The sequence below is a fragment of the Apus apus genome, chromosome 7, assembly GCF_020740795.1.
Source record: "Apus apus isolate bApuApu2 chromosome 7, bApuApu2.pri.cur, whole genome shotgun sequence".
NCBI classification, from domain to species: Eukaryota; Metazoa; Chordata; class Aves; order Apodiformes; family Apodidae; genus Apus; species Apus apus.
Window position 1 is genome coordinate 30,884,877 of NC_067288.1, and position 20,611 is coordinate 30,905,487.

General features: G+C 47.3%; 1 protein-coding gene across 7 annotated transcripts; it reads right to left on the bottom strand.

Annotated features, from left to right (window-relative positions):
• Positions 1-4,811: 4,811 nt before the first annotated feature.
• On the bottom strand, positions 4,812-20,039 carry LRRC40 (leucine rich repeat containing 40). 7 transcript variants are annotated; one of them, XR_007890118.1, is made up of 17 exons: positions 19,851-20,019; positions 19,216-19,397; positions 18,110-18,183; positions 17,400-17,529; positions 16,883-17,006; positions 15,911-16,053; positions 14,682-14,854; positions 14,301-14,391; positions 13,708-13,753; positions 11,571-11,679; positions 10,596-10,703; positions 8,901-9,011; positions 7,580-7,657; positions 7,190-7,375; positions 5,863-6,419; positions 5,170-5,308; positions 4,812-5,023 (listed from the first exon to the last, which is right to left on the bottom strand). XR_007890118.1 is itself a non-coding variant. In XM_051625648.1 (15 exons), exons 1-15 carry the CDS (start codon positions 19,993-19,995, stop codon positions 6,314-6,316), a joined length of 1,806 nt encoding a protein of 601 aa, XP_051481608.1. In that variant the 5' UTR covers positions 19,996-20,039; the 3' UTR covers positions 5,754-6,313. The 7 variants fall into 7 exon arrangements, 2 of the variants coding, with proteins under 2 accessions (XP_051481608.1, XP_051481609.1); XR_007890116.1 differs by having other exon boundaries at positions 4,812-5,069; XR_007890117.1 differs by having other exon boundaries at positions 4,812-5,290.
• Between the last annotated feature and the right edge of the window lie 572 nt (positions 20,040-20,611).

Genomic DNA, 20,611 nt, shown 5'->3' on the forward strand with positions numbered 1-20,611 from the left:
TTGTTCATGTGGCTATGTATTAGTTTTAATTGTCAGCCTCTGGCTGTGCATTGGTGCGTTTTTTTAATCAAGTTACTTCTTAAAGTCAATTTCATATGATTTCAGAACACAGAAGCACATACAAATTCTTTAGGAATTCTGCTGTCCATCAGAAACACTGCCTCAAAGTTGTATATGCCTTTATAAAGAAGAAATATATTAACCTGTACTTCCCATGAAATATTTCTATCATGTCACATACAAAAATATAGAGAAAAAATATTTTCATAAACACCTCAAAGAAAGTATATATTAAATTAAATTTAATAATGTTCATTTATTTTCAATGCAAAGATATTATATGCCTTATGAAAATACCTGTACATATGCAGTGTGTATAGCTGGCTCCATATTAATTAGTAAAAATGTCACTATACAGGGTGAGATGATACTTAATAAATTCTACTGTCAACTCTGGGACCTAGGTATAAAGAACCTCCATGAAAATTGGTTAACTTGCTTTTGTTGGACACTTTCAGTTGATTCCATGTGAACACACTCAGTGGAGGAGCAGTGAGTTCAGGCAGGTATGGTTCCTAAAGGGGAGAAGGTTGTGATGGGTGGCAGGAGAACTTCCTTTTGTTGCTGCTATTTGTGTTTAAGTTTTTAATTTAAGATCCTAGCCTTACATTCCGTACATTCCCCATCCCCCAGCCTCCCACTGTTCTGTTTTCCCTCTGGCCAGGCTGTGCTGGCCCCACTCCCTGTGCTCACCTCCAGCCAGGCTTCAACCTCCAGACCGTGTGGGTCCCGGTCTCTGCCAACTGAGTGGGAGCAGATTCCAGGTGAGCTGTGCTGCTCCTCGGGGGGATCAGCAAGGAGGGACACCCAGCCAGCCTGGGAAGAGCCTTCCCACTGCAGTAGGCAGCTGGAAACCCCTTCAGGTAGAAGTGCTGGGGCATTCCCAGCAGGAGCACTGGCAGCTCTGCAGCCCTGCTCCGGGCTCAGCCCGGCCCCCGTGGCGCTACTGACCGCAGGGTGGGCAAAACGTAACAAACCTCCACCAGGTTTTCCAGGAGATCCTGTTTGCATTGGCTGATGGCAATGGACTGCAGGGAGAGCAGAACTTGCTCCAGGAGGGCCAGGCTCACTCTCACCTTCTCCAGCTGGATGAGCAACACCCTGGGAACCCCAAGGCAGGGCCATGGCTTGGGCACACGGGCACGGCTGGGAGTGTTTCCCTTGTCTGCTGGCCAGAGCACCCAGGGAGCCTTAGACCCGCCTGCTCTTCCCACCACGAGCACACTGACCAAGGTAATTACACTGCAAATTACACTGAGCTTCCAAAGATGCTGCTGCCATTACCTGTAAAGCTCTGCCTGCTCTCGAGCCTCTGCTCCTCCTGGGGACACCCCATGAGCAGCACGTCACCCGGTGCCCCAGTGAGCTGAGCTGGGGCTGAGCCCCAGATTCACAACTTGGATAAATGATCTGACTATTTTCAGAGCCTACATTTAAATAATTAATACTTGGCAGTAAATTAAAAGCATCTTGGTACTGCACACTGAAAAAGCTTCCTGAATTCATATGATTTGGTTCGGGATTCTATGCTCAATTTTTCCAGCTTGCAGCTGTCCATCAGATGGATGTAATTTCATAAATTGCCCTCAAATCACAGGGGCTCTGGCAAAGTCCATCTAAAACTTTCCTTACATTTGTGGAATTTCAGAGCCAAAATTTCCTTTTTTAAGTCCTCATTGCCCTTTATAAAAAGAACAAAGGGCTTATTCAACACCATATTCAGAAAGTTTTAGACACCCACATAGATTTTAATTATGTTGGAACATAATTACAGGTCAACTTACAGGTCAAAATTGGTAACCTGAGGAAAAACCAAGTGAGCTTTAGTGCTTGCTAAAGGTGTATTTTGTACTTCTGTGTGCTGAGCTGATGAGAGCTGGAGCACAGCAGCAGCAGCCAGGCTGTGGGCAGAGCTGGACTGCACCATTGCTGAGTGCTTTCACTAACGAGTTATAATGAACAGGAAACTACAATAAAATCAAGTTAGTGCAGTGAAGTGTCACATTTACATCCTTAGCTCAGCCAAAATTCCCACTGACCCCAAAAAAGGGCTTGGAGGGGAGAGTCTGGGCTCCCAGCTGAACCATGCAGTAGTGAAGCTTAAACATCAACCCCTCACTGCCCCCCAAAATACAAAATATTTCATTTTTAGCATTATTTTTATTCAAATTGACTGAGATCATGATTAGCTAGCACTAGTACTATGGGCAATTACAGTTCCTTTAATGGCACACCTTAGGATTTCTACATTAGCCCTTCAAAATAACTTGCACCTTTTGTCTTTCCTGGAAGGTCTCCTGTCACCTCCCAGGCACAGACATGAACAACCTGCTCTGCAGGTTTGGGCTCCAGGGGGTGTCCAGGCTCTGCACACCATGATTATATTTAATGTTTTTATTAATATTATTCCATGGCAAGTGTGTCCCTCCCACAGGGCAGCTCTGCCTGCCAGTTTCCCTGCTGTGCTGCAGCCAACGCTCTGCTCGCCTTTGCTCAGTGTTTCCATGCAATAACCACCAGCCATCCTCAGGGAAGGGCTGGATTGCAAAAGGAAGCCTGGGACCCTCGTTTTACACCAAGTGCCCCGGAGCTCGGGGTTGGTGCCAGAGCTGCCCTGACCAGGGTCCTGCTGTGGGGCCTCCTCTGCCCATTTGCTTTCCTCAAGTCTTGATCCCAGGAGCTCTTCAGGGGGATGAGATACAGGGAAAGGAAAAAAAAAATAAATGAGGAAAACAAACTACTTCCAACATCGTTTATGCTTTTCTGATTTTGAGCAGGAGGTGAAGAGCAGGAAGCCTGCAGGATGCTCCAGTCTCAGTAGTTTCCCTGTTTTCCCCCTGACAGCTTGCAGGTTTTGTTGGGGGGGTTGGCAAACTGGGATGCTGAGGAGCCAGTGGTTCAGAGCAGCGACCGGTTCACAACCTGGGCTGATGGTTTCCAAGGTATTTTTAACACGTCCATGTCTGCAGTGTCCATGGCAGTGGGCTCTGTCCTGGGGCAGGGTGTGCTGGCAGGGACTGGGGCAGGACAAGGCTGGTGTCAGTGACAGCTGGGAGCAAAGCCAGGGGAGAGGCCCTGACAGTGCAGCCATTGCCATGATCCGTTTCCATTCCCCATGATCCATGGGGAACACTCGGACTGCTGAGGTGGTTAGAAGGGTTGGTGTTTTGTTTTTTCTTTTCTGAGCAGGAATGAGCTGACCTTGGCAGACTTGCTGTAATAGCCATATGTTTAGCTTCTCTAGGAACACCCTAAAAGGGAGAGCACTCATGGCACAGAACACCACTAATCATCATGAGCCAAAAATCCCAGGCTGGACCATTCAGGAGCTTCATCTGCTGTTGCTGGGGAGCACTTTGAATGTAAAGACATTCCTTGGTTCAACTTCTCTGGCTTGTAATATAGCAGCTCATTACCTTATGCAATCAAAAAAATGCTTATTTATAGCTGTGTGTGTATATATGTATATATCTGATGGAGATATATGCAACAGTAAATGCAAGGAGGGAATGAAATGGCAACCCATACGTGTCCCCCTGCTCGGCTGGGGTCATTCCCAGGACCTGCCTGGGAAGGGGAAGAGGGGCAGCATTCTGCTGCAGGGCTCCCCTCTCCAGGGCAGCCAGGTGAGCCCTGCAGAACAGACCCAGGCGTTGGCACAGGTGTCCAGGTCCCACCACTCCTCCTAGGCACAGGAGAGGATCAGCCCCAGCTGTGGCTGGGGAGTCACTGCCTCCCTTGGCAGAGCTTCTCCCTGCTGTGATTTTTTATTTATTTTTTTTTTACACTTAGCACCGAGGTTCCTCTGCAGTGTGAGCTCCCTGCCCATGGGCTGCAGGGTGTCCTCCCAGCCTGGCTGCTCCCCCACCCTCTGCCCCCAGACCTGCCCTTGCCAGCAGCACCCTCAGCCGCCCAGCTCCGACTCCGGGCGGTGGGAGGTGTTGGAGGAACTCACCCTCATGATACAACTTTCAGGCCAGTAGTTTGGCTAGGATAGGACTGACTTGGTGGTTTGGTTTGTTGTTTGTTTGTCGTTTGTTTGTTTGTTTGTTTTGGACACCTTGGGTGTGGGGCTGTGTGAGGACGGGCCTCACGAGTGGCACCGCTCGACCCAGCGCTTGGGACCCACGCAGGTGAGACGGGTCCTCTTTAGCAACTAAATTTAAAAACAGCCTTTTGCCAGGCCTCTTCCTGGACAACCCCAGCACCGTTCGGGAGGTGAACATTGTGTAAGACCCCCCCCCCCAGCCCTCGTAAGGCCCTCGCTGCAGCCCCCCAGCCACAGCCCCCAGCACACGAGGCTCCGTCGCTGCCACTGGGGCCGTCTCTGCCTCGGGGCACCCGGGGGGCTCTGCCCCCACAGCCCCCAGCCCACCCTTGTTTTCTACTCCTGAGTACTGTATCCAGTTCAGAACCAACAGCTTCCTTCTTTAGTAAACAATTTTACCATTTTATAAAAGACATGTTTAATTATGATGGAGATGGCTGTATTGTAATTAATATTTTGAGATAATTGTGATTTTGAGCTTAAATTATATACAGGAAAATGGTCATTTTTTTGTATGTGTTAAAAGATTGCTATATTACAGATGACTAACTGTACTTTTCAGTTTAATTACAGTATTCATGTAAATAAAGCTGAATGAAGAAATATTTACTACTTTATTAACATAGATTGTGAATGTACTTAATGTTTTTTGCAGTATAAAGACTTACTGAACTTGAAAGCTGCTTCATTTTATGTGCAAAAGAAAAGAAAAAAAAAAGGTACTTCAAAATTATATTTTAAATCTATTGATTCAGTGCAATCAATTCTATTGTCAGTTAATTTGCACACGCAGGTTGTGTCCTTTCCAGTTTCATTTTCTGTTCATGCCACTTGCCCCCGTGAGGTGCAGATGGTGTTGGGATGCATTTTGCAGCTGCTTCTCTACATCAAGCCAGGACAGGGACCCAACCAATGCTGTGCAGTGTACAGCAGAGCCATTTTTAGGCTTTGATGTACCCAACTTTTTCAGTATTTAAAAAAAAAGAAAAAAAAAAAGTGTTTTGAATAACATTTAAAACAAAAAATTAAAAAGTCTATTGTATAAATAATAAAAGCGTCACCTTATTGTAAACTTTTTGTCATCTTTTACTACTGGAAAGGAGCTGAGGTTTCCAGGGGTTCTGGACATGAGATGGTTGGTTTGGACACTTGCTCATCAGTGCTGTCCCATGTTGGCTGCACCTACCAGCAAAGCAGCAGCTGTTGGAGGGAAACACTCCTTTTCATTACCAGATGCACCAGAGACAGACTTGAAAACTTAGCAGCTCCCTCTGCCCAAGCCCCAGGCCATGGAGGGGCTGCAATCCTGCCAGGAAAGCTGAGTGTGCTGGAGTCTGTGGATGGGCACAAGTGCCACGTGGACTAGAGGAACAGAAGAGAGGTCAGGACCATGATTCTGTTCCTCCAGCTCAGCAGGGATGTCTTCTACTTGAAAGCTTTGTCTTGTTCTGATTTTAGCTGCCCAGGCCAGGCAGCAGGTGCAGCCCTTCCCTTCATCCATGAACCCCATCCCTCATGCATCACTGTTATTCATGTGGGGATCACTTTTGAGGAGGTGGAAGGGTGTTTAAATACTAACACAGAAGTATCTAAATGTTACTGGCTAGCAAACAATTCTAGAGTAAGCTTAAAGAGACCCAAACCATACAACCAACAGGAACCATTTATTGTTTCAGTGCAGCCACCACCATCACCCACATTTTGCTTCCTTCCATGGGAGCCCTGGGCAGCTCCACAGCCCATCTCACACTGACCTTATCATCACCACAGCTCAGGGGCTCCACACAGACCAGCAGCCCAGTTCTGAGGCAGCACTGCAGGGGGAAACACCTCACAGGACACTACAAAAAAGCAAAGGGTTTACTTCTGCCTTTTGCTCAAATACTTGGATGTTGACAATTCTTGTAAAAAAACAGCTTAACTGTAGAAAAATCATTGCCAGGATTTCTGAAGGCAGCTATCCGTGGCATTCTTTGTTACAAAAAAAAGTGTAAACAGATAGTGTGGAATTTAAAAAATGCACTTGAAACATGCAACCTTGAGGGAAAACATTCCACAGGTGAGTTCTGTCTGAGGTGCAAACTCTGTGTGAGCAATGCTGTGTGGCACGGGCAGAACAAACAGACAGAGCAGGGGGGAGGCAGAGGTACCAGAGGGCAACACTCGGCCTGGACTTTGGCTCCCGGGGCTGCCAAGTCTGTGGTGTCAGGCAGGAATTCTGCTTCTCAGGTACTCCAGCACTGCAGCTGTTCCCTTGGCCAGGATGGCTGCCCGGGGCGTGCGGAACGGGTTTCCTTCCAACAGCAGGGTCCTGGAACACAGAGCTGGAGTCACTCCCTGCAGCCATGCACTGCACAGGCAGCTGTGAACCTGGAAACTCCTAAGGAATGCCTCTTCTCTTCTACTACAAGAATTTTATTTTCTGTTTCCCCAGTTCACACTAACTTATCTCCTTTAGAGACATCCGAATGTTGATGTATGCTAATTGATCAGTGGTGCTATCTTGTTGTAGGCACACACACACACACACACACGCTTCTTCAGCAAGAATCTGCCACAAGGAAGAGTGAGAAAAAGAACTTGTGAAACACAGAAATGGCTCAATCCAAGGGAAATCCAGGTTAAATCATAACTCTCCACTTTCCAGCTCAGCCACCAGCCCACTCTCCTGTGGCACACAAATCTCAGGGGGCTTTTGCATGGGCTGGTGCTGCATGTTCTATGTTTGAAGTCCCCCCCTGGGAAGTGTCCTCAAAGGGGAAAAAGCACAGCAGGGACCAGCCATTTGTTGTACACAGACACAGGGTGACAGGCCTCAGCTCCACCATCAGATTTACACAAACCAATTTAAACTTTCCTGGTTTTTTATAAATCATGAAATAACTCCCCCAACCCTCCACAATACTGAGAAAATACAGAAGAAATTGCTTTGTTTTACAAATGGTGAGAGACCCTTGTAGTGCTCTGAGAGCTACAACCAAATATCCTGCTCATTAGCATATTTTCCTCAGACAAAACATGCCCTAAAGGAATCAGTCAGAACACGTCTTTATAAAACAGGTCACCAATTAAAACACACACCTGAGATTTTCACAGTTTCCAAGTTCTGGTGGCACCTGGAGGAGGTCGTTGTTCTGAAGGTCCAGTGTTCCAAGCTTGTCCATCTTCTTTAGCTGCAGAGGGTCTATGGACCCAACCTGGTTGTTACTCAGCAGGATGGTCTCCAGTGTCAGGATACGATACAGGACACAGGGAAACACTTTAAACCTTCAAGGAACAGGAGACAAAGCAGGGACAGTCAGAAATGGGGCATTCAAAGACTCAGCAGCCTTTACAATCAGCCAGCTGGTCAAGTGCCTCCTCACTCCTTTGTCACAGGAAAATCATACTGAATTCAGCCTAGTTCTTTTCATTATTGTACTCTTATATATATATATATATATATATATATAAATCTAAATAGTTGCTCACCTGTTAAAAGAAAGATTTATTATTTGCAGTCTTGCCAGGGACTCCATTTCCTCAGGTAAAGATGTCAAAAAATTATTTCTGTATATCAAAAAAAGACAAATAATTCATCACCAACTTATAGGAAGTTTTAGTTCAAAATCCAGACACAAAACACATCCCCATCAGTGCCAACGTGCTGGCTAAACCAATTAACTGCTTCATAAATGGTCAAGACCATGCTCAAGCACACATGCTTGCTGAGGCAAGCCAGGTTTGCATTGTCATTCCTGCCAGCAGGAGATTTAAAGGTCTGTCCTCTAAAGATTCCTAAATATTTCCAAGCATCCCACAACCCCAAGCGGGGTGGGTTTCAGAGGGAAGCTCATGGATCTGCCCAGATCTTGGTGCCAAAGTGAGTAAGAAGGAGAACTCCAAACCTCTTCAAAATTCATGTCACCTGGTATCCCAGTGCTGAAACAAACTGGTTTATGGCCACTCTGACCTAGGGCTCCTCACAGCAGGAAGCCATTCAGAAGCTTCTTAAACGCAAGGGAAATGGGGGCTTGCAAGGACAAACAAGGTTCTTCCTGAGTGTGACACAAAGAGCCATCACAGGGCAATAAAGACCACTCACTAAAAGATGCCCAGACTTGGACCCAAGTTCTTCATCACTGATATTCAGCCTCGTTCCCTCATCCCTCTCATATCATTTTCTATTTCTGCAGCCTTCAGCCTAACTCCTCCATCAGCAGCACGTTGGTCACATGTCACAGGTTGGCAGGGACCTCTGGAGCTCACCTGGTCCAAGCCCTAGAGCACCTCCACCACCTCCCTGGCCATGCTGTTGCTCACCCTCCCACTCCCTCCACACTCCTCACACAACCACCCCATAGGACAACAGGGTTTGGACCCTCCCTGTCCTACCTCCAGGATCTTCTGGCGTGGTTTCTTTGGCAGGGTGAGGTTGGGGTGTTTTTAAACAGCAACTGATCTCCAAGAGCCTTTCATGACTGAGGCAGGGCCTTTCATGACAGCAGGTCTCAGAGCTCCTCCACTAGTGTCACAACCCAGGGAGGGCAACCCAGGACCCCTTGAGGTCCAATCTGAATCTCCCTGGGCTGCCCTCCCCGGGGCATGACACTTTAACTTGGTTTTTTCTCTTTTCCTGTAACCAATGCCTAAATCCAGGCCACTTGCTATTTCCAATCTGTCACTCATTCAGCTGCCACGGAGGCATTTGGAGAAATGAGAAATGATTTCAGTCCTGCCCTTCCACTCTCACAGATGGCTGCTTTCAGAAGCCATGAAATTCAGTTCCCCAGAAAGGAAGTCCAACACAAACCTGATATCCAAATGTGTCAATTTATGGAGCATGCAAAGCTCCAAGGAAATGGATGATAATTTGTTGAAGCCAAGGTTGACATCACAAACCCAGTCTTTCAGCTCCACAATCCTGAAACCCAACAGGAATAAACTTTTATTATGTAAGCTCATGTTTGCAATCTATTTTCTAAGTTACTGTGGGAAAAAAAAAAACCAACAACCAACCTGCTTTATTCTGCAAATCTCTTTCTTGACATTTCAGAAGCAATTTTGTGGAGTGACAGTAATGGAAACCTCACCTGTGACAGCTGCCTGGCCTGGAGTCTTACACTTGATGTACAGACACAGCTCCTTTCTAGCAGGAGAACAAATTGTCCTGCAAAAGGCTACTCACTGAAACACAGCTGAGGTCTTTCAGAAACGATGGCACAGGTGACCACCACTGCCACCCCCTGCCCCATGAGTGCTGTAACAAAAAGACCCTGCCCACCTTCTTTAGCAATCAAACAAAAAGAGGGAGATTCTTCTTTTATTTCCATCTTTTGCTTCTGTTCCACTGATCTGCTGTACCAGGCTTCAGGGAGGCAGCACGTGCTGCTTCTTGCAAAAGAATATTATAATAAAGAAGCTTTGATGTCAAATGTTTACAAGCTCACCAAGTTAGGTATTGAATCCCTAGGACAGAAGCTCCATTTCAGCCCTAATAACAGAAGGGAGTTAAATGAGAACACACTCATCTCTCCTACCTGGATTGGCACTGAACCCTGTGGCACCCAGCAGCTGCACACCCATACTTGCCTCCCCTGGGAATAAACAGCTCCCACACAGGACAAGCACACGGGGCACAACCATTACCTCCCTACACTGATTTTCCACAAATTGTACTGAAAAGAGATTTTTTTTTTTTCCCTATGAGAAAGAGGTAACACCTCCTCAAGTTCTATGTGACAAAGGTTAAATGTTCTGCACACCTGGGTCCAAGAATGGAACTAGGTTAACCCCACAAATGTGGTAGTATTCTCAAAAATCAGCTTTCATGATTTTTGGGAGGCTACCAGAGATGCAGTAACCTTCCTCCTGACACAAAAGACTATTCCCATCTGTGTCACCAGAAAGCTCTTCCTTGACTGTGGATGAATTAACAAGTGCAATAACATCAAATGCTAGATGATGGGACACAAAACCTATCAAGAGGCAAGGAAATTGTTCAGGGTTCCATAAAAACCCCCCATAATTATGCTATGTGAAGAAATCAGTTTTAAACAGGACCTCAGCTCTAGTTCCAAGCTATCACCCAGTGAAGTGGTGAATCCACACAGATTATCTCCCTATGGGAATAGACTGCACTGCAGAGAGAACAATCCCACACTGTGGCTGAGTACAGCACTTCATTATGATGAGAAGTCACACCAGTCTCCACTCACTCAACTCAACAAGGCTCAGCCAAGGAAGATGATAAACAACATGTTATGAGAGCACCACTGACTGGCCAAGCTTCTCTTTGCTGCATCCTCCTCCCAGCCAAGGAACCCACCTGCCTGCTCCTCAGACAAAATGCAAGTGCAGTGTTCAGCCTCTCAATGACACTTCCATCCATCTGTACACACAGACATGGCACCAAGTGCAAATACACTTGCTGAGGAAACACACAAGGTGCTGAGGAACAAGAGCAGAAAATAAAGTAACAAACAGAGAAAGACCTTTAGAGAAGTACCTTGGGGGAACTTGACTCAGCTGGTTTTTGCTGAAGTTGACCGTGGTGACAGGATGGCTTCTGACTGCTTGGAACATTTCATCAGGAACCACAGCTGCCTGTTTCTCACTGAGCAGTGAAAATCATTCAGCTGAGTAACATGAACAAGTTCATCATTTCCTATTTATTAACGAGATGTTTTCTCCTTTCAGAACAAGATGAATAGTGGAATAGCTATATAAATATCTAACATCTGAAGTCCTTGAAGGACTGCTAACCAGTGAGCTGCCAATCCCTGCCCATGCTCAGGGCTTTGGGGTGACAGCTGTTTCCCTCTGGGACTCTCATCTTGCCTGAGAACTGGTCAGAGCTGAGTGGTGTCCCTGCCTCAGCTCCCACCTGAATGGTGCCTGTTGGGCCCCAAAGCACAGCAAGGCTGGCACTGAACACATCTCCCCCTCTCAGCTCAGAAGCCACCTCCAGGCCAGTGAGGTGCAGCTGGGGTAAACTCCTCCCTTTCGAGCATCTGGACATTGGTGGTGACCAAAGCCACCCCAAGCCCTGTCACCAGGGGGGTCCTTTCCATGTTCCAGCTCTCAGCAGGACTCTGCACTTCACCCATCAGGCTTGCTTCCCCTTTCCCAACCTAACCAGTGACACTGCTGGTTAGTCAGAAAACGCCTGAAGAGAGACTTACTGAAGTTTATGAGGTACTAAGAGCACCTGAGGGTATTAAGCAGCCCAGTGAGTTAAAAGGAATGTTACTGCAGAGTAATGACACACTCCGGTGATACAAACAAACACTTAAAAACTCCTGCAATTCAAATCTGCCAGCTCCTGAGCACACAAATTCAAGTGAGAAACGTACAAACACAGCAGGGTTTGCAGATGGTTTGGTAGATATCACGAAGGGGACCAAATAAACCAACCAACCAACCAAAGGCAAAACATAGGGAAGTGTTGTGACAACAACAGGCAGCATTTCACACCACATACCTGTATTCCAGTAATTTCAGGGAAGTTATGGCATGCATGTTAACCCTGGACTCGCTGGGAAGAGTCATGGCAGTCACAGGAGGCTCTCCATTTGGGCTGGTCACATCATCTGGAGTGAACACGTGTGAAGAGCCACACAAACTCCAGGCAGACCTGCTGCTCTGAGTGACCCCGGTGGAGAGGTCTGGTGTCCCTGGTCACCTGCCATCCCACCCTTTTGAACTCCTTGTGTTCTGGCTCGACTGCAGATCATCTGAGTCAGATTATTTCAAGAATTTTCTAGTAAGAGTATTTTGTGCTCTTGGCTTTCTGGTTGGTTTTGGGTTTTTTTTGGGGGGAGGTTGGGAAGGAGAGGGCTTAACTTGGGTTTTGAAACATAGGTGAGGAAGCACCAGAGCCATGAAATTTGTGCTAGAAATGATGATCCAGATCACCTATCCCCAGAGCAGCAGATCTGACCATAACTTTAGCTAAAACACTCATGTTTATAAACTTTCAGCACATGCCCCTCTTTAGAGCTCCTTTTGATTTATACCTACAATCCACATGAAAGAGCTGAAAGAAATGGAACAAACCTCTAGGGAAATTCTGTAGCATTCATGAGTAAGTACTAACAATTGTGTCTGACCACAATTAGTTATCCTGTTATTAAGGAAGGGCAAAAGGGTCAAAACCAACCTAAACAAGAGGACTTTCCCCAGTTTAAATCTCTACAGAAACAGGACAGCTACTGATTTAGCCCCAACTTGGATGCCAGAATGGACAGAGCAAGTGTTGCTGAACAAGTAAGACATGAAGCTGATTTTATTATCCACAACTGTTTTATCTATTACAGCTCACCAGATGAGCCTGAGTATGCACTCCAGCATTCAATTAATTTCTGTCAAGTTAGTGCTCGGTCAGATTTGCATGAAATCTGACATTTTGAAGCAATTTTACATGCTGCAGTAGCCTAATGAATGCTGCCATCCTCTGGCAGATGGAGAGAAAACCCATTTAAAAAGGAAAATACACACATGCCATTTTCCATAAAAATTGTTTGCATAGATTAACAAGGCTCCTTCTATGCCATTTAAGTGCAGAATAATCATATCCTAGTATTATATTTAACATGGCCAGTGCACTCAGTCATTTTGCCTGCTTTAGGTTTTAAAATTTAGGAAAGATGAAGACTGCTGAAGATGTAAAACTGAAGCCCTGTTTTGAAAGGATTTCATCTTCCCAGCACGCAAGTCACAATGATAAATCAACTGTCATGTCTATTTTCTTTAGAAAATACAGAACAAAGAGGAAAAAAATAAATTAAAAAAATGCCTGAAGTACCAGATCTGTCAGAGAAATGTGATACAGAATCAATCACCTTGGTGCTTTTTAACCCCCAGAGGCAGAGCTCTGAATCCAAGAGAGGATGCTGCAAAACCACATCCAGCACTGAGGCAGAGTATTTATCCCCTTGAGATATTTCATTTTCTGCTGTATGACTTTTTAGTTATTTCTATAGGGAATGTTGGGATCAAGACTATTAGACAGCAGGAAGACAAACTCTAACAGGATTAGAATAATGTTAGGAATCAGTTACTTTCTCCCCCAAAACTTTTTTATGTTCTGAGCCAGCTAAGAGGCAGAGTTCCTGGCATCATCAGGACTTTAAGGCAGGCTTTTCCCTGTGTGTACCCTCTGGGACTGCCCATGGTCTTACATTAATGAATAACACATGATACCTTTGCAAAATATCACCTGCTCTTGGCCACAATGTAGTGACCAAGCCAGCAGGCAGATGGCAAGCTCAAGAAGAAGCAGCCCTCGCATAAACTTCTCATGATGCTCAGTGGCAAAAGAAAAAAGCTGCTGGAACTCCTCATGCAAAATGCATAGAGGGAGCAGGGGAAAACCACTTATATTTATTTTTCTAAATTACAATCCTCACTAAGGAGTGTTTGTTACTCAGTCCAACCTCATGGAGTATGAAAAAGAAGCAACACTGAAATAGGAGAACAAACTGATGAGGAAAGAAAACTCAGTTATTGGAGGACAACTGGAGGAACCTGGATTTAATGAGCTGCCCTCTGTAGATTCTACTCTAATTGAATTTCTTAGAAAGATTCTCTTTAAAATGCAGTGCAATAGAGCAACTTACCTTGGATTCTGCTTCGTAGGTATTTCAGGAGTTCCTGGGTGCCCTTCTTTAAAAAAAAGCAAAAGCCAGTAAGCATTCACCAGCCAGGGTTTCCAAAGCTGTGTGACAATGAAGGACAGTCCCAGGCAGGGCCCACAGCTCTGCTGACTGTGACAGTCACCCAATGCTTCCCATAGAATCAGCCTCTTTGAATAGGAAACCCTCTTAGCAGCAGCTTCTGAACTTGCTTATTTGCGATTTTGTTTATTTATTCTAGCTGAAAATTTCCAATCCCATGTCAATGCCTCAGGCTCCACATTTTCAGCTTTTTATCCAGCTAGCCAGTTCCAAGAGGAAGGAAAAAAATGTTCAAATAAACCTAATCTTCTCTTTAAAAAGATCTAAACCAATTAAGCTTTAGAGAAGAAATTTACAATTTGCCAAGGAAGCTGACTGTTCAGTGTTCCAGTAACTCTCCATGTCCAAAATCATGAATTTGCACAGGCTACTGGAAATCTGGATGTTTTCTAATTTTGTTCCAGCTTTGGTTGCACAATCTGGCTAAGCTGCATGTGCCACACAACCCCCCCTCCTCCCCTGCCTGGGGTGCTCACCTCCAGCAGGTCTCTGCGAATGGCTCTGAGAGGATTCCCCTCCAATGCCAGGAATTTCAGCTGAGGCAGGTTCCCCAAGGTGTAAGGCAACCTGCAAATGGAAACAACTCCTCTCAAAGCAGCTCCTGAAGAACGTGCAATGGTTTGTCAATGGCCTGGGATTCTAAAGCTCAGGCTTAACTAAAAAGATATAGAACATATTAAAGAAAGGCCCAGCTGGCTCACAGCAATTACACAATGCAGGAAGGGTTCCTTCATTTTATGACTGAGTCCTTCTTTAATTACATTTCACCAAGTGAAATACATGAGCTGCAGAATTAGTTGTCACTGGATGTCAGCAGCCAAGCCCCATCACAGACACAATGCAGGTTTTAATATTACCTACTGATATCATTGTTGGCAAGGTCAAGTCTCTCCAGCTTCTGCAGCAGAGTAATCTCATCAGGAACTGATTTTATCTTGTTGTCTCTCAGTTCCAGCACAGAGAGGGAATTCAGATGCTTCAGACTCTCTGCATTCAATATTTCAATCTGATTTTCACCAGCATGTAACTCCTAGGGAAACAAAGACCACCCACAATTCTATTATTCTAGCAAAATTACTTTATAACATACTAATCCCCTCAATCATGTCATCAGCAAAAACACTCAATGTAATGGAGAAAATATAGATCTCAGGTCCCTTTCATCTGCATATGACACTTCAAAGCCTCCAAGGACCCAAAGATATGAGGAGTCTGAGCTCAGCTCTTCTGAAACCACCACAGAACCCTCAAGCTTTCAGTTCCATTTCCAAGCCAGGAACAAATTTGCTTCAAACACTTGTCAACTTGTCCAGATTGTCCTAAATTCCAAGATAAGAGGAAGTTGAGAGGGCAGCTCTCCATCTCCCTGTTGGAAATGTTTCACTTCTGAAGGAAAAACTAGGCATGCTGCTGGACACACTGAGACACTGAACACACAGCAACACGGATTTTGTCAGCAAATGCTGACATGGCTTGGGATTTTCACTGCTGAGTTCAGAGCTATGCAGAACTAAGAAGGTATCTGTGTTCTTTGATGGATTTGGTCACTGGAACAACACTCAGACACAGGCATTCAACCCGCCCAGGAATTTTTCTGCTAGTTTAATAAACAACATCTGATATGCTGAGGCAGGCAGTCCTCAATTCAATACATACCAGGAATTAAGGCTACCAAATACCTGCAAGATTTGACTATGCTAAAAGGAAAAAAAAATAAGTCTACTGTATTTGCATTTACAAAGAAAAAAATTAGCAAAGTAATTTTATTCAGAAAATGTACTTAAGAGATAAAAATAACTGTTGCGGGCAAGGCTAGATCTAGTTTTTCAGTCATCCCTCTTCTAAATATTGATTTTCCCCATCTGCAGAGGACTGCTGCAAATTTGTCTCCCAAATGACCTGAATATTGATCCGTGTGGACAGCAAAAAGTAACTGCAAATGGGGTGTAATAAATCGAGTCCCACACACGTAATCACCAACTTTTGATCACAGCCATTCACAGATGTTTGTTTCTAAAGCAACAGCTGTTATTTTAAGAGTTTACAGCAAATACGTTTAGAGTGTGCCAACCATTTCAAACCTCACCTTCAGTAATTTGCAGGAGGGAAATTCTGGTAAGGAACGTAACTTATTTTTTCTCAGGTAAAGTTGTTCCAAAGATGCCATAGTTGCTAATTTAGAAGGTACAGTTTCCAGGTAGTTTTTAGTACAGTCTAGTTGTCTTAGGCCTATAAAAGTAAGGGTGTAAAATGACAAACAGAAAAATAAGAGAAAGTAAAAGTAGTTTTCTACAGGAAATAGTTTTCTACAGAAGCATAAAGTATCTCTGTTTTTAAAATAAACATAAGAACAATTTTGGGAACGGATCAGATCGGTTGGCATCAACATTCCCAAAAACAAGGCATCTGCTTTTCAGGACATTCTGGAACACCTTCAGTGACACTGCCAGGTGCCAGCTCTGCTCTGGAGTAAGGGGCTGGAGGGAACAAGGAAGGGTCTAAAATTGCAGACCCCTCCAGAAAGACCTGCAGGTCATTTCTGCAGCATTTATAAAGGCTGGCAGTCTGCCACCTGCTCCTGCAGAGCTGCCCCAGCCAGTAACATCTGCATTCCTTATCAGCCACTAGTCAGCTTGGTATTTAACATCCAAATATTAGAATGCAGCTTTATCACTTCCTAATTTACGGGGGTTTTCTCTCCCATAATTTCAACTCTCATTTATGTTTTATTTGCCACTTAAAATAGATAATAAAGAAACAAAAAACAACCAAATTGCTTATTGCAGTCTTAAGGCTAACAACTTCTAAGCAGAAGAATACTAATCCTTACATGTTTCTGATCATTCTGTGTCCCATTTATCAAGACACAGGGACCAGAAGAGGCCTCTAGTTTGACAGGCAGTAGCTGCAGCTGGTTTTGAAAATCATTCTGAACTGAGAAGAAATAACTCTTTAAGGATGTATTTTTAAAATCCTGAATCATATGCCCTACATTTCTGAACATGACTACAGAACTGAGCATACAACATGTAGCAATAATCTCAGGACACTCATTTACTTTTCATGGCACTGATATCTGCAGGCAGGTTCTTCAGTTGATTAGAAGCCAAATTGAGTCGCACTAAGTTAATGAGCAAAGCAAAACTTGTTGGAATGTCTGTGAGATGGTTGTTGGACACATCCTGGAGATTAAAAAAGGAGAGAGAGAGATATTAAAAATAGCATTGTTTAAAATATCCCAGGAGTGCTGCTACTGCAAAGTTAATTACTGGCAGAACATCACAATTAGAAGGCTGGCTTCTTCAGGATCTACCTACTAGAAACGTGAGTGGAAGAAGCAAGTCTCCCATGACTGGAAGGTGACAAGGGATTTGATTTCTCTTAAAACAAGTGGCCAAACAAGAGCAAAACTTGCTTCAGACAACAAAAACCCCATCATGTAGCAACTGACAACCTACTGAAGTCATTAGAATATTCAAGAAGTCCTGCCACCCAAGCCATGGGGTTTTAATGAGCAGCAGCAGCATGTGGGTAAATCTGCCCTAACAAATATATTTTTAAAAATTGCACTTTACTAATTCTTCCAGATTGACCAGCTGTCCAAATCCATCCGGCAAGTGGCTCAGCTCATTGTGATGAAGAAGGAGGCTCCTCAGACGGGACAACTGCAGCAGCTCTTCAGGGATGCTTGTCAGTCTGTTGTGGCTGGGGATAAAACATGGAACACAAAGGAGAAAACAACTGACAGAGCAGTTTTGAGGGCACAGCTGCATGAAGAACACTCCGTTAGGTCTGACACTATCCATCTCATACTCTTTTGGTTTCCGCAGCTCACAACACACAGGCTCCACACCCTCCTTCTCCTTGTCAAAAATTGACAAAATTACCCCAGTAAACAGAAGAATATGAACTTTCCAGCAGGAACAAGATCTGTACTGTCATTTCCAGTCTACATTATTCATGAGAAAAAGCATTTTGGTCCCTTTAAAACAAAATTGCCAGTCTGAGGCACACGAATGTAGATAATGTTTCTGTGTGATTGTTCAAAATCCCACGGTTTTCACCTTCTAAGCACGACTGTGACTTTCAGTATCCATGAAAGTAATTTTGACAGACCATCAGTTTTGATCCAAAACTTACAATTCTCAATATACTCAATATATTCTCCAGTGAATAATCTGAAATGAATTTTCTGACAGAAAATGTTATAAACTGCCATTTCTTCTTCACACTGTGACAGTCCCTGCAATATTTCCCTTATTCCAGTGTTGTAACATGTACTGACCTGACATCAAGTTTCTGAAGATTTTCTAATTGCCCTAAAGCAGAAGGAAGTGATGTCAGTTGATTATCATGCACCTGGAAAACACAGGTTTTAGAATAGTTACTGATTTGTACCTTGTAAGTTTTCTTTCCCGACCCCAGAAACAAAGCTAATCTAATACACCCAATAACTTTGCATAAAAGTAACAGGTATGAACAGACCTGAGGGAAATTACAGCAGCACTGACACTGCCAGTCTGTCAGAATCCTACTGAATTGACAGTAAATGCTGAGAGATTGGTCTCGAAGGGAGGGAAGAGTGCAGGAAAGGAGGTTGCATCCAGTAGTAGGTCTTCCATCAGTGTCCATAATAAAACTTTCCAGATCTTTTAAAGTCATGGAATTGTTTGGGTTGGAAAAGACCTTTAAGAGCATCAAGTCCAACTGTTCCCCCAGCCCTGCCAAGGCCACCCCTGCCCCATGTCCCTCAGCACCATCTCCAGGGCTTGGAAACCTCTCCAGGGATGGGGACTCCACCCCTGTCCTGGGCAGCCTGAGCCAGGGCCTGACAGCCCTTTCCATGCAGAAATTGTTCCCAAGATCCAATCTTCACCTCCCCTGGCACAACTTGAGGCCTTTTCCTCTTGTCCCATCCCTTGTTCCTGGGGAGCAGAGCCCGACCCCCCTGGCTCCAACCTCCTCTCAGGCAGCTGCAGAGCCAGCAGGTCTCCCCTCACCTCCTGGTCTCCAGGCTGGACACCCCCAGCTCCCTCAGCTGCTCCTCTAGGACTTGTGCTCCAGCCCCTTCCCCAGCTCCCTTGCCCTTCTCTGGACACGCTCCAGCCCCTCCATGTCCTGCTTGTCCTGAGGGGCCCTGCCCTGCCCCCAGGACTCGAGGTGCAGCCTCAGCAGTGCCCAGCACAGGGGCACGATCCCTGCCCTGCTCCTGCTGCCCACCCTGTGGTGACACAAGCCAGCATCTTTCCACAGAGCAGTGCCCACTACCAGCACAGAAGCTGGCATGCTAGCTGCCAGTGACCTCTAACAATCCGTTCTTCATTCTGCGAATGCACCCGTGCCGAGCCTGCACACCCATCTCACAAAGCACAGCAGGATCTCTGCACTCACATCCAGAACAGTGAGCGCGGGCAGGAGCTGCACGTCCTCTGACAGGCTCCGCAGCTGGTTGGAGGCGAGGATCAGCTTGGTCAGGTCCGCCTGCTCCCACCAGCGGTCCGCGGCGCCGAAGGAGAGGTTCTGAGCAGCCTCCTCGGGAGCGTCCAGGTTTATCCGCCACACGTGCTGAGGCACTGCGCACACACACACACCCCTGAGCCCTCCTGACACGGACTTTCAAGCTCCCACCGTCACTAGCGCTTTCAACGCGTAGGCGCAGACGGACAGTCTGGTTATCCAGAGCCGGCAACACCGCAGCTGACGGAAATCCGCCATCAGCAGCCAGAGCGCAGCCGGGCTGCGGACAGACGGCAGGAAGCACTCACTGCCAGGGCTCCCCGCGGCTCGTTCCTGCCCGGCTGGCAGCGCCGAGCCCCGCACACCCGGGGCCACGCTGAGCCCCGCACACCCGGCGCCGTCCCCGCAGCTGCGGGGCTCCCCGCAGCGCCCGGGCCTCGGCGGAAGCCCCCCCGGGCTCCCTCCCTCCCTCCCTCCCCGGCAGCGCACCCGGCCGCGGTGCGGGGCGGTGCGGGGCGGGCCCGCAGCGCCCTCCGCCCGCAGGGAGAGGCTCCGGCTGCCGCTCTCACCCTCGCCCAGGCTCCGGCCCGACAGGTTCAGCTGCCCGCTCTTCCGGGCCGCCCGCAGCAGCCCCTGCGGCACGGCGGGGCCCGGCTCCGCCCGCCTGAAGCCCGCGCGGGGATCGGCCGCCCCGGCTCTCCGCGCCGCCGCCATCCCGCACCGCCCCGCGCCCGGCACCGCCCCGCGCCCGGCACCGCCCCGCCCCTCCCGGGAGGGCCAGCCCCGCGGGGCCCGAGCCTACCGCGAGGCCCGCACAGCCTCGCACGCCAGACCGGGCTTCCTCGCGCGGGACGCCGGGCCCCCCGCGGCTTTCCTGCCGCTCGGGCCGTGCCTCCCGCGGGAGCAGCGGGAGCAGCGGGGACAGCCCCGCGCAGCCCGCCCGGGGAGCCAGGCTGGGAACAGGGAGGGCACAACACCCGTGCCCGGCGAGGGGACCCGGCAACCACCCGGCTGTGCCGGGCAGGTCTCGCGTCGCACCCTGCCCGTCCCCGCCTCCATCCCAAGCGCGGGCCCGGAGCAGCCGAGCCGGGAACGCTTCCCACGCGCACCGAACAAAATGGCCCTCGCACGTGGCTCCTGCCTGCCCCTCCCGCCCAGGCGTGGCGAACGAAACCAGAGCCCCGGCTGCCGCCAGCCCTCGGGACCCGCAGCAGCCCAGGCTGCTCCCGGCCCCCCCGGGCCGCCCCGGGGCGCTGCCAGGGCCGCGGGGACCCCCCCGCGCCGCCCGCCGCGGGGCCGCGCCCCTCCCGCCGCCTCCCGCTCTGCGCAG